The sequence below is a fragment of the Osmia lignaria genome, chromosome 16 (assembly GCF_051020975.1).
Source record: "Osmia lignaria lignaria isolate PbOS001 chromosome 16, iyOsmLign1, whole genome shotgun sequence".
Classification (NCBI taxonomy): Eukaryota; Metazoa; Arthropoda; class Insecta; order Hymenoptera; family Megachilidae; genus Osmia; species Osmia lignaria.
Window position 1 is genome coordinate 6,752,583 of NC_135047.1, and position 14,349 is coordinate 6,766,931.

General features: G+C 36.6%; 1 protein-coding gene across 1 annotated transcript; it reads left to right on the forward strand.

Moving 5' to 3' along the window:
- Window positions 1-10,047: 10,047 nt before the first annotated feature.
- Window positions 10,048-13,755, forward strand: LOC117600810 (adenylate kinase isoenzyme 1). The gene is made up of 2 exons (XM_034316722.2): window positions 10,048-11,373; window positions 11,657-13,755. The coding sequence occupies exons 1-2, from the start codon at window positions 11,091-11,093 to the stop codon at window positions 12,259-12,261; spliced, it is 888 nt and encodes a 295-aa protein (XP_034172613.1). The 5' UTR covers window positions 10,048-11,090; the 3' UTR covers window positions 12,262-13,755.
- Window positions 13,756-14,349: the final 594 nt, after the last annotated feature.

Sequence of the window (14,349 nt, forward strand, 5' to 3'; positions counted from 1 at the left end):
TGAACATTTTCACGATGTGTTTGTTACCCATATAAATTGGATTTATCTGGTTTTTTATTGCAACCTTTCACTAGGTATACATTTGCAAAAAACAAGATAATTTTATACATTCTTTAATATCCTTTTTTCATTTCATTACAAATAGTATTAGAATCAGATAAAATGATAATTCCATGTAAAACTTCATTTATAAAAATTTATTTAATTTATCCAGAACAGCGTGTACATAGATTACAGTAATCTAAGTAACATGAAACTTACAGCTATGACAGCAAAGTTGACATATTAATCTGAAGTAATTCGTCATGCTAGGTAGCAAAATGTGAAGGTCCTCCCTTTTTCCTCTGGTTAATGGATTTTCAACGGTGGCAACGATTCGATGCAGTGGGGTAAAAGTAGCAGAGAATTAAGCGGTTCTTATAATGGTTGTTTATCGCGAAAGGAGCTTACATGGACGTATGGTCGGTCTAACAGGCTTGTTTATACGCTTGTCGTGATCACTTTTTTGTAAACTCGTGGCTAGGTGGCAACCAGAGGGTTAACTAATTTTAGTCCCATAATCCAGAAGCTGCTAAAACGTGTGCATCACTGAAACCAAATACCAAAAAGTCCTGCCACCTCGTCAACGGGAATTCTGGTACTACTTCACTTTATCGGCTTACGTGCTCTGTCAAATGTAGGTACTCATTAAAGTAGAATTATTAATCTGATTTTTTTTTTATTAATTATTAATTATTGCCTTATATTTCCACAGCTTTTATTATTAATATAACAAAAAATTTATTGGTATAGAATTTAAAGAAGAACAACAATTTTTCCTGTGCTATTTTTGTAAAATTAATAATTATACATTCCTTTGAAAATTGATACCATAAATCTGGCTAAACAACGTCAAAAAATTACCGTCACCGCATCTAATACCGGATAAAATCGAGCGAAACGGAGAAGAGAGGATTCGAAGATGCAACGTGGTTAGTCCCCGCTAGTATGCAGAGGAAAAAGAGAACATACCGAGCAACCGGTCGTAAGAAAAGATCGCGACGATACGAAACGTGAATATAACGCGTAATCGTAGTTATAGAAGTATCCTGAACAACGTTAAATATTTACGTTAAATCATCGACCGCATCGATATCATCCCTCGAACTGGAAATTTTGCCTGTGGACGTACAGCCATTTCTTCTTGTCTATACCTCATGAATATTCATTTTTCTATCTTCTAGAAGTATTCGAAGGTAAAATGCAAATGATGGAATTATTGCAGCGGTTTTATGAATTTTATGATATGCAATGAGGAATGTTTCTGGTCTTTGATGATACGAAAACAAATATTTTATTATGTTCATCCCAGGACAAGAATGTTATTGGATAGGTATCTTAAATGATCCAACATTCATCATTGAAGTTAATAAATTGACACAGAAGACAACAATGTTTGTTAAGAGAATGATACTTTTCATGGACATAGTGTCATGTACGTAATACGATATTAATCTGAAACACGATATTAATATTTCACACTACTTAAACTCACGTACGCACATTAGGATCGCACCACCGCACATTGTGATACTTTCATCTAATGCGTGAAATAAGGTAGCTGCCTATCATCGATAGGATAATAATGATATATTTTCTCATTTATATGAAAAATTTTATTTATCACAGTTTGTTGAAAATATATTTTTGCAGGATAACGTAACAATGTTTACTCGACGTGTGGTCCAGATCTCCAGAGTTCTGTTTCTCTTGGGTTACTTAGTCAATATGTCGAAATATATCATCACGAGTGTTTGTACGCAATTTCGAGTGGCCACAATGGATTTATAATCTACGTACAATGTTGCTGCTGAGTGGTTTGTGTTTTCGCAATGTGCCATTTTCAGTTCGCTGGAAATGGCACTCAAAGTTCCCAAGATAGAAACATAGGTTTACTAAAAAATTATAGTATACTCTTCAAATTTCATTGGACCAGGTAATGTGTCTCCGGGAAATGACCACCAATCACGAATAATAAATTCAGCGACGTCCTAATTGCTCCCCAATTTCAAAGGAAATTACGTGCTATGGATCAGCAAGCTTCTTTATTACATAGCTGGTCAGGTACGAAGCGAAACAGGTGGTAATCAGATATCCTCGCACTCTGTTGATCTAATTCGATAAAATTTACCCCGCGAAATCCACGTGACCAGAGCTTTTTCTCGTGTTCGCGGCTCGCTCGAATCGTTGAACGAGACGAATAGTTGTTAATTAGCGATTTCTCAGTGGTGCCGATCCAATTTTCTGCCGAGTAAATTATCGAGTAGCCCATAGATAGAATTAGCCACGTCGGCCTGGCTGATATCGCTAAATTGCTGCATTCCTACAAGACGTCCGGAGTGCATCTCCCTCGTTATATCATCATCGTTCATCAGCCTCTGGTCTACGCGGCGCGTCGTATAAATATATCGCGTTTGGATCATCCTCTTGATCGCACGGGCGCCCGCGTGCTTCGCGTGTACACGTGGGTGGACAAACGAATTTTAGGTAAATCAATGAATAATGATCCCATCTTATTGAACACGTTCCTCACTGTAATTCAATTTGGAAGAAATGCTAGTAAATTCTGGTTATATTGGTATGTATATCCAGATGTACAATGTTTTGGGGTTTTGTTAACGATTCGTGTTAATCGTGTAGTTGTCGCTCCATCGTAATGAGCTGCAGCTGTATGGATCTAATTTTGAAAACCGTAGAAGTTAGGAATAACGTTGGAATATTTAGTATAATAAATAGAAAGGGTAGAGGTGCATAACCTGAAATGAAAATAGGGAGACATAGTAATTTTATTGAAATAAAGAAACAATACACTTGGCTGCAAATTTCAAACGGAGCAGTATGAAAATATTATGCAAAATGATCATAAACGAACATAATTACAATACACTTAAATGTAATGAGAAAATTAGATAAAATGCATGTGATGATTGGCCTTGATGACATCCGCGATTAGCATGATTCGTGGGGTAAATCGTGTGGATACAAAGACGTTCTTTTAGAAAGGAGTTTATGCATCGAATCGTGAAGATGAAACATTGAACATTGCTTCGTAATAATATTGCTTTATCGGTAAATGTTTGCTCAATATTGCACAAACTAATAAAGGAAATGTGTGAAGGTGATTTATGCAAATGACAAACATTTACTTTCAATGGATTTTACGTTCAATATCAATGAAGTAAGTTACTTTCGCACTTGTCCTGACCTCTCCCTTAGGATTCCTCGGGTTCCCAGATTCCAGGGTTCCGAGGTTTTTAGTCCTCATCATAGGCCTTTTAATTTCTTAATCTTTCTTACCATAAGAAAGCTCTTAAAAGTAAAGTAGTAAAATTTTATACATGCATTTTATGTAAATGAACGTTGGTTACTTCCTTAATGAAAGTTACTTTCTTTTGCAATAAAATAAACATAGAAACATTGTATCGTTATTGGGAAGAAATAAGTAGATATTTGAAGGCTTATGTTATAAAAATATTGTTATTGAAATTTTAATCAGAATCATACGTTCAAAGAAAATAATTACCTGACCACGTTACAGCAAGTGAAATACCTGTTTTTTCGCCATTTCGTTGACTCGACGACATCGTCCATTGGGTATCATTAAAGTTGCGTCATAAGCATTACACAAAAAAACGAGAACGATCGATCGATTTGCAGGTCGAACAACGAAACGATGAAATATCGTTTCTCGATTTTGCCACATGTCGATTCAAAAGCGTTCGACTAATGGAAACTCGACAGATCTGCTACGCGAACTTACGTCTGGATGAATGTCAGATTACGTTGAACTACGTGGCGCCAAACATGCAAATATTAGCAGACAGAGCCCCTTTCGCTAATAAATTTTTAATCAATGATCGTCGATGTACGAACGTCGGATTATGGTAGCTAACAGTCGTATTCATTCCTACTTTCAGTACCAGTATTTTGTAATAAAGTGAGATGTTTAATAATCAAAGTCCTTACTAAGGAATCAGCAACGCGTTTCTTGCGCACAGAAATTCTTCTCGATCCATCGGCTGTTCACCAATTATCTCTTATCGCACGGTTATAATTTATTAAGTTGTAAATTAGTCTAACGACACCGGTTCCATTAATAGAATAAGCTGGTTGGCATCGTCTATTAAATAGAATGTGAAAAGAGAAAACTCTGAGGTATCTAGTTGAAAGTTTTTGATGTACTCACATTCCGTATCATTGGTATTTCAAATTTGTCAAAGATAAATTCTTTCAAAATTTAAGAAAATTCATTTGCACTTACCAATACAGTACTTAACAAAGTAATGGTACTTGTACAAAGTAATGGCTCTAGAAAACCATGTAGTGTTTAATGACTATGTTTACATCGCATTTCTCTTGAAGACAGATCATTCATGTCCAAGATAATCCAACAGATCTGAGCAACATTAAGGTCTTCTTAATCGTCGTTGCTCTTTCATGTATCATAAACGTAAATAATTCTCAGAGATTATAACATCATGACAGAGAAATTTTAGTGACGACGAAGAAGACGTTAAATGTAATCGCGCACGTATCAAGCAGAAGCAAAGATTGCAGTAAATTGCTTCAATTTACCTAAGGAATCGGATAAATAGTTTCTTTGTAAGACACTGAATGTGCAACTTTTATCTGGACGCGTTTAGAAATATCTTGACGCATTGCAGCGTCGCGGTTGCTCCAATTTTTCCATGATTCCCTGACTGTTATTTATTAACGGGTGCAAATAAACGAGCAATTCATACGCGTTAATAACATCCCGGCCGTATAATTCATCGCTAAAATCTGCTCTAAGATGAGGCTCGATCGTTGGCACGCGGTTTAATATTAGGCGATGACCTAAACAACCATGAGGTATTTTCAATGCGACACGCGTTAACGTTGCTTGCCGCTTTGTACGGCGAATTTTGGTGCTTAGAGAAAACGATGATCGAGATTCCTTTCAACATTTTAACGCAACTCTAAAAAAACGTACTCGTGGCGTTAGAAAACTGGGAGTTCAATGTAAACATTAGGATCATTGATTTATTAACGTGGGAACAGTTTCACTGTGTAAGCAAACTGCGTTGAACTATTAATTAGTTCTCTCGTTGTATCATGATCTTGAATACACAATCATTATTTTTGGTCGTTGTCTGAAACAACATGATAGGAAATATTTTTCAAACTTGTCACTGATTCGATGGAAAGGAAGTTCAACCGAGACTTGAAAGAACCCTTTTTATTGGAAATTTTTTAATTTTAGCAAATACAGCCACCTCGGTGAACCTCGGACATGTGCCACTTTTGTGACGTACACGTCGAGAGCGCCATTTAGCGTCATTAATAGAGTTGCATCAGCGTCGAGTGCATGGTGATACATCGATAGGAGTGGTTCGGCAAATAGATCGGGGCTGAAGATATATACGTACGCATATACGCAAGGGAGAGAGAAAGGAACACACCCATCCTAGCTTCGACGTTTCTGTATGTACAATCATACTTTGTCTACAGGGTGTTCCATGACAATATTTTTCAAAATTTTTTAATTTATAGTGCAGGACCTTGTCTTTGAAAGGTTTTAGGTTTCACTCAAACTCATAAGGTTTTCAAAATTTGAGGACTTCAGTTTTGCAAAAATAGTTTAGAATTTACATTTCTCCTTTCTGAAAGATTATTTATTTGGGTCAGACATTGTATCGATTGGAATACATGAAATTGCTTCATTACTTTTATCGTACGTACCATACAACAGTGAATTAAATTTTGTAAGACTGGTAAACGCAAATGGAAATAATACATATTACGTTTTAAATTGCACATAAATTTTACGCTTGATAAATTAATAGTGCTGTCCGTGTGGCTGGGATTTCAGATAAATCAGACTGCTTTTCTAGAAATTCTTCAATGTCGAAATCGAGCGTTCAAGAATTCCATATAAATCAAAGTATTTTTCTAGGATTTTTATGGTTTCACTGACCGTGCACCCAGTTCATATAATTCTTTATCAAAGCATTTTTATTTTAAAAATTTTATAATTTTCCAATCGAAACGCTATTCTTTAAAATTCCAGTCTTTCGTAATTTCCTACAAATCATAACAACATTTCAACAACTTTTCGAGCTCCAAATGAATCGTTCAAACAGAATGATAAAAATACTGTTCAGTATTTGCCACATGAATCAATCTGTAAGCGATACATCCGGCAGAAGGCATCGCGGAAGGAACGCATTAGAGGTAGAAAATCAAAGAACGACGGACGCATAAATCGTTTATCAGAGTCTGGACCGAGGGAGACAGTCCCACGAAGAAGGAAAAAAAAAGAAAAAAGGGAACGTGGAATGGTGCATTAAGTAAAAATGAAAGTATGCGGTGAAAGCAAACTCCTAGGACCATGTAAAGTACACGACTGATAATTGCAGAGCTGACTTGTAAAACGTTAATAGGAGAAAAATTAGATATCGCACGAGATAAAAACAGGGGTCGCGTGAGTGTCGAGTAATTTTCTCCTGTAATTCGACGAACAACGACCAACACGATTGTTTGTTTATTAGTTACAGACTAGCTTCTTTGTGTTGGTTTAATAATACACCTGGACACGGCACTTAAGAGAAAATGAGACGATTGTTTCTTCATCCCGGTAGGCGACTTCATCGTGGATCGATGGGTCTCGTTAGATGGCTACTATATGCAACCATATGATTGCTGATAATAATAGGAAATAGGAAAATGAAGAAAAGAAGCAAAATTGAGTGTGAAGGAAAGTAATTAACAATGATTATTACGTCAGGGTAAGAAGATTTTAAAAAACACATTTTTCTTTATGTTGGACTTTTATTTATTAAATTGGCATCTTTTAGAAAAATTATTGACATGCTTATAAAAATTAATGAGAAATTGTTGAGACACAGAAATCCGGGGTAGTTGACTTGATTACGAGTTGCCCCTTTTTCCATTTGACGAATGCCGACATCGATTATTCTAAACTCGCAATTGTCTGTTCTAAAAATTCAGATTTAGATGCTTGACTGATAAAGGATCAATCCTTGAGTCTAGATTACCGAAGCCAACTTCAGCATTATGTTTTCCACTTTCAACCTCCACCCGTAACAACTATTTGTCTTCATTCGTACCATGCTGCTCATTGATCGTGGCAGAATAAGGTCTCCTTAGTATAAATTCCACCAACTCTGTCGTACGAAAGGCGCAGTAAATGGTGCATTGATTAATCCCATTAGAGATTGTGGATCCCGGGAAACCTTCACACAACAACAACAACAGAAAATGAAAAGAAAGATAAGTTTCTTCTATTAAAATGAACAAAAGTTTCATAGTTGTACAACATTTATTGAATTGGATTTCGTTTTCAAGTGCAAATGATCATTTTACAGGAATAAGCAGGTAAAATTAATGCGATACCCTGTCTTCCTCGCTTCGATCCTTTGAACACGGTTGTTTAACCTGTTCTGGAATCGATAGATTCAATCTGGACGTACCTACTCTGATTTTTCCAACGAAACAGGAGGTATTGATAGTCAATACGTGTTGCAGATGAAAGATTCTGCATTCAGTTTATGTTCTGATATTCCAGGTATGAGATATTAGAAATTTCTAATTTTTCAAGTATTAGAAAATGATTAGGAAGTAATCATTTATAGTTGAAGGGCTGAATTCGAGGCGCCAGTCATTACTGATTGCTAAAAGTTATAATTTTCTCCATCATTACCTCGTTAAAATAAATTCTAAAGACCCTTCTCTCCTATCACCTTCATCAATCATTTACTTAACTTTCTATTTACTCTAAACACTTATAAAATTATTTTCAAGCGCCTTTATCAGATACACGAAACCTATTTCACCGTTAATCTATCCTGTCCAAGTCTCCTTATAATCCGTCTGAAACTGTTTCACGCCTCTTTATCTTGTTCTGCGATCCGCGTTTATACCAACTTGCATTTTAACGAGACGCATGAATTTTTCCTTCTCTTCTCAGGCATCATCGATCGACCGTGTCCGTTTTCCATGATTGTCCTAATTTACCGTTCGATTCGATCTTATCGAGCCGCGACTTATGGATCGAGCACCATGACGTTAATGGACTTAATCCGTCCTGTTCGAAGGAAAATCAATTCGCGTTCACTCGATCGTTCCCTGCTCCGTTAACCATCGATCGTATATGAGATTTCCTCTTCGCCTAAGCCATAGCAAAACGTTAGAGAACGAACACGAGCACGGTCTTATCGATAGGAACGCGATGCTGTGCCTCCCCCCTTTGGACTCGGAGTTTTGCAAGAATTCGTAATCTCGAGCGTGCATTGTATCTCGAAAAGCGATACACTCGTATATAGTGCAGGAGTTTATGGCACCGGTAACAGATGGAGCATGCCGATACCTCGGTTCTCCGATGCGAAACGCGAATTTGCAAATTACAAGGATGATAAGGGCCGCGTTGCGCTACGATTGTGCTCGAAACCCCGTATTGTGTTCCACGAAGATTAAACTTATCGATAATTTATGGATATCTACTAGGAAGTACGAGTGTAACTATGTATAGGGAGACTGCTGTATAGATTTGTTGAAGATATCTACTATCTTCTTGTAGTAAACAGCATCGTTGTGGGATGATACAAAAATACATTCCATTTTTATGCATTCATGAAAAATTCATGAAAAATTTTAATTAAATGTTTCATTAAAGGGTGGTTTGGAGACTTCCGATTTTTAAGAATGATCTTCTGAAAAAGCATAAAAATATCCTGGACAAATTCGAAAGTGCTCGTGACTTTATGAGAAAATCGTGATCTCATGAATGTAACAACAAAATACCATGTAATTCATAATAATTATTCATCAGCAGGTTCATGAAATATTGTACTCGAGCTGGGACATCGTATTTTGTTTTACATCCATGTAAGGGTTAATTACCTGACGATATTTTCGGCCAACCGTGAAACTATAAACTTGCGACCAAATTACCGTTCACATGTTTTTTATCGCCAGCTTCACGCAGTAATTCCTTCATTCCAGATACAGCAACACGTTGAATGCAACCTTGGACGTTCGATCATTTTGCTTTGAACGAACCGCGTGTTTATACGCTTGCCTATACTACTTGATACTTTATCGTCGCGATAGTTCGTCAAATGCAACGCGTAGATAATCGGAATTTATAGGAATTTTATGCACGTTAAGTCTAGCCCGGATCTAGGTGCATACTTGTGCCTATAAACACTGAAACAAGTGGTGCTGGTTCACCAAACTGGCAGAACAGGGACTTAGAAATTTTTCCTAATTTGCTATACAGATACCAAAGATACTAGAGTTAAGCTCTTAGCTCTATTTCACAAGTGTTCACTTTTTTAAACATTTGTATATCGGTCTGCATTAGGCATTATAAATCTGGATTGAAACAATTGTTTCCCACCTTACCTGGTATTAATATATCATTTTGTTACGCATGTTTCTAGTGACGACTATATTACAAAGACATAATAAATGACATACGTCGAGGTAAGGCTATGATTGCGAATGTAAGTTCTGAGAAACATTGCTTAACACTTTGACTGCCACAGTGAGAATGACGATCTGTAGTAAGGTATTACAATAGCAATGTTATTCAAAATTCTCCTTCTTCCTTTTTCTTAATTAATCGTTAGTCAGCGTGTTAAATATTACTACCAAGAAATCAATTTCAATCAATGAGATTGTGTTTATCATGGTGCTCTCCGAGTATTTTATTAACGATTGGAATGCAATTGATTACAGATAATTCGTCACCGTTGTATACCTTCAAGCTTGATTTCTAATCCTTTTAGAATTCATAGCCGTGAAATGGTATCGAGTATCGAGAACAGTATCGTTTACATTGTCCTACATAATAAAGCGGATGAGGATTATTTCTGGTGTTGGTCTTAAAACAGTTACATGTTAAATCCATTAATAAAACAATGTCTTATTAGTATTCAATCTGAGAAATCAGTTAGAATTGAAATTTACCATGAATGTTAATTTTCCGTTGAAGATTTATTTCTTGCTATATGTTCACGTCAAAGAGGATTAAGTAACGTTGAAATAGACGTATTATCTGAATGAAACCTCTATCTTTATCCATGATTCTTTTTCCAACACTTCGTTAACATGATAGGGGAATGCTCAAAAATGAAAATATATACAGCAGTGTTTTTTGAATGGCCACCCACGATGTGAGTATAGGTTTTCATTGGGTCAACAACGATTGCCTCAGAATGGTAACGTTGAACTCTCGTTTGATCGAGTTGACAGATGTAGGAGCTTTTGGGTCGACTACTGTTTCTTAGTACTTCTACACCACCATTCATTACTGATAATTTAAAAATCCATAGATTTGGTGACCTCAATATTGAATATTTAAAAAGTGTAAGAATAATATCAGTAACATATTAATTTTACAAGCATGTGGAAAATTTAAATTAGAAACTGCAAGGATTGCTTCCTGAATAATTACAATGTTAACGTGTTAAAATTATTTTCAAAAAATTTTACCCAAAAGAGCTAAGAAGCGCGACAACTTTTTTACTTAAGTATATTTTATCAACAAATGGTCAAATGAACAATTTTATCCACGACCAAAAATATAGGAATCTAAGTACAATTCGAAACGAGGTCTCTTAATACCCTCAATTTGTACAGTAATTGACTCTAATTAATCAGTAATCAACAGTTCTAAATTGTAATTTATATATCTATAAATTGCACAAAAATTATTGATGAATAAAAGTATTAAATACTTGAGAAGCTATCGATGATCGGTGAAGAAGGAATCCCACTACACAAACTGCAACTTACATAAAAACCTTCCATTTTTAATTTGTAATCAACATTCATGAATTATTATAAACACGTTTCACAGCGCTTGTTTATTCGCATATTTTATTCATTCAATTCATTGTAAAGAATATAAGTAACTGAAGGATCGCAGCAAATCAAGTTTATAAATTTGATAAAGAGGTAGTTTTTTTTAATTAAAATACATTAATTATATTTTGACAACGTGTGTCATGTACATTTACATCGATTCAAGTGAAACTTCGCATTGAATGAAACCTGATTCCAAGAATTGTAAATTGAAACAGAAATTTCCACGTTATATAACGAGAACAGGTGGGGCGGTTAAATGTGTTTCCTCGGTGGCTGCAGGCAAAACGAGGGATTCTAAAATTAAAAGGATATCCAAAACGATCGTTTCGATGGGCAATTGTATAAAGGCTGTCGATCCTTCGATGGCTTCTCTTCCGAGGGGTATCAACGTCGACACTTCACGGATTAGAGAATCGGGGTTGCCAATTATTTTCTTAATTGGAGGACCAGGAGTTGGAAAAAGTAAATCAATTTATTATTATCTTGTATTGTTCGCACAATCTGCTTGGTTATACGTCGTATAACCTAGCAGTTTTATGACTGACGTGTAATTTCATGGGCAATTTTGTTAAAAAAGATAGACTATGGTATTTTCAAACGTGCAGAAGAAAAAATTTAAATTTTGCTTATCTGGGAGCAAATTTTATTTAATTATGGACCAATATATTCTTTTGATGGAAATTTAAGAAATAATTCTTTGATAAAGTGAGGAACTTATAATAATTCGATAACTCGATCCTTTCAGGGACGTTATGCAGCAAAGTAGCGGAAAAGTATGGTTTCCTGGGCATAATTAGCACTGATTTAATTCGAAACGAAGTATCCACGCGTACCGAAAGAGCCTTCTTATTGGCACGAATGATGTCACAGGGTCAGCTGGTACCCACGGACGTTCTGATAGAATTGATCGCAGTGAGAATGATTGACTTCTTGGATGAAAAAAACGGATTCATCGTGAGTGGATTTCCACGACATAAAGATCAGTGTAAAGTGTTTGACAGAGTGATAAGACCGCCTGATCTTGTATTATTTATGGAAGCAAGAAACTCTGTTCTAAGTGATCGAATAATGGCTAGAGCAATCACTACTATGGAAAGAGTTTCGATCAGCTTCGACTTTATTAGGAAACAAATTAAGCAATTCCATAAAAGAAATAAACCGGTAGTTACATATTATAATTACAAAAACTTGCTGGTGATGATCGATGGAGAACCTGAAGCGATTACAGTATATGAAAATGTATGCGAAGTTATCGACAACCTGTTACTTAATTTCCCAACCAGATCGTCTAATGTTGAAGAAATAAACGTGATATCAGACGACATCGTACCAGAAAATAACGAAGAATAAATGTATTAAGGTTTTAATACTTCTAGGAAGAATTTTTAGCTCAATCGAGGAAAAGATTTTCATCAGAGTGTATTTAGATTCATTTTATTATCATAGGGCAATTATTTAGCTTAAGTATAAAGTAGTATAATCGAGGGATTCTCTGTGAATTTGATAACAGATTTATTATGTGTGTTGTGAATCTCAGTAATTAGCACTTTTGATAGCTTCATACTTCGTAGAATGGACGTGGAACCAAATAGTTCAATTTTGTGAACTATTTGTATTTCCCTACTTTAAATAAAATCATTGATTCAATTCTCAAAAGGTACAGTGTAAAAAATTATTGATATTCAGATGAATTTCAATAGGATGGTTCAATATAACTCCATTAATGAAGGGTCATAATTGCCAAACTAACTGTCGACTGCACATTTTTTTTCCAATGTACACTGGAAATGTGTTTTTGATAGGCATTCGTTGTTCACCCACGTACGTGTACGTCCATTTATATTCTCACGTACGTCTGTATTTATTCTCATCCCCTGTATGTGTTTACGCTCGTTTTAATCAGTGGATGGATGGTTGCTTCTATTTATGAACGTCCTCACACACTCGAAACTACAATCGCGTCAACGTTTCTGAACCTAACTCACCCTCGTATATATGAGGGTACATACACCCTGTACACGTTTGGCAAATGCACACATAAACACACGTACACTTTCTGTGCCACCTATCTGCACGTGAATTCCAGTTCGCATCTCGGTGGATAACTGATAGAACGTTTGCCTGTGCTCGTGCCATGGGTGAGCTACAAATTTTAGAATCGTGGGGGTTCAATCCAAAGACAGAGAAAAGAAAAAGTATTCATGCAATCGTTAGATGTACTTCAGTGGGCAGATTAAAGATACTTGTGATTTCATTTCTTCCTTTTGCAATTTTTAGTCAAAAATTGTAGTCGAATTTCAGAAGCATACAAAGACGTCTTCGTCAGTAAAATATTACATCTGTCTGCAACATGTGAAATTTTTATTTTGCATCGACAAAATTTCTTTGCAACAAATAAGAACTGAACTAACCCTTCAGTTGCAGCAAATTTTACACCTCCTTCATTTCCAACTCGTCAACAGAAATATCTCCCCAAGTATCTTTTTTAATCACCCTCAGTATATCCGCCCCTGCCAGCGTCCATCGCACACTTCTCGCGTTTCATCGTGTACGTGACCGGCTATCGAAAGGTTTTCCCCGGTGTTGGTGTGGGTGGACGGGTGGTTGGCTGCGTTTATGAGGGTGCGGGCCCGAAATTGAAAAGCACCCCAGCGAGAGGTAGGCGAGGGTGGTCGTGCAGCAGTCATTGACAAGCGAAAGACCGTATCAGAGGGTAATCCTATTGGTGGACGGTCGTGTCGCGACGTCCAGACGTCATTGGTCCGCCTTGAATCCACGGGGCGTGGTCTGGAGTTCCTCGAGGGTTGGTGGGGTAAAGGATGCCTGGTTGCATCCCTGGCAACGATTACCGGAAAACCACAGGGTCGTTCGACGCTAGGAATCCAGCATGGCGGACCTGGCAACCCCTCCGGCTCGATTCACCACCACCACTACCACCACCACCATCAACCCCAGCCGCTATTATCGAGGCCACTGCGACTGTTCACCACCAAACCGTCCGGGTAGTGGATTTCGCTCGATTTGTCCGGGGGAACACTTCAGGAATCGGAAGTTCGATCGGACGATTAATTGCTCCGTTAACTAGTCTTTTCAAATCCTGACTCTTTGACGACGCAGCGGGAATACAAGAAGCTCCGGGTGGATCCTTTGATTGTTAGACGTACGGGAAATTTATATTTCGTATTACTGATTTAGATGTATCGCTTTAAGCAATTGATGTTTCGGTAATTGCTTATATTTTAACGCATTCACTGCCGCAGTAGAAGTAGACGTATGTAGTCAGACATACTGAAACTGTAATTATTATTAAGGCTAGAAAGCGCCAATCATTGATGACCCTTGTGGCAGTTAATGTGTTAAATAGAACCTATTAATAGTGACGATTTTTCATTCAAACTTACATCAAAATTATTAATATCATTATCATTTTTCATTAGA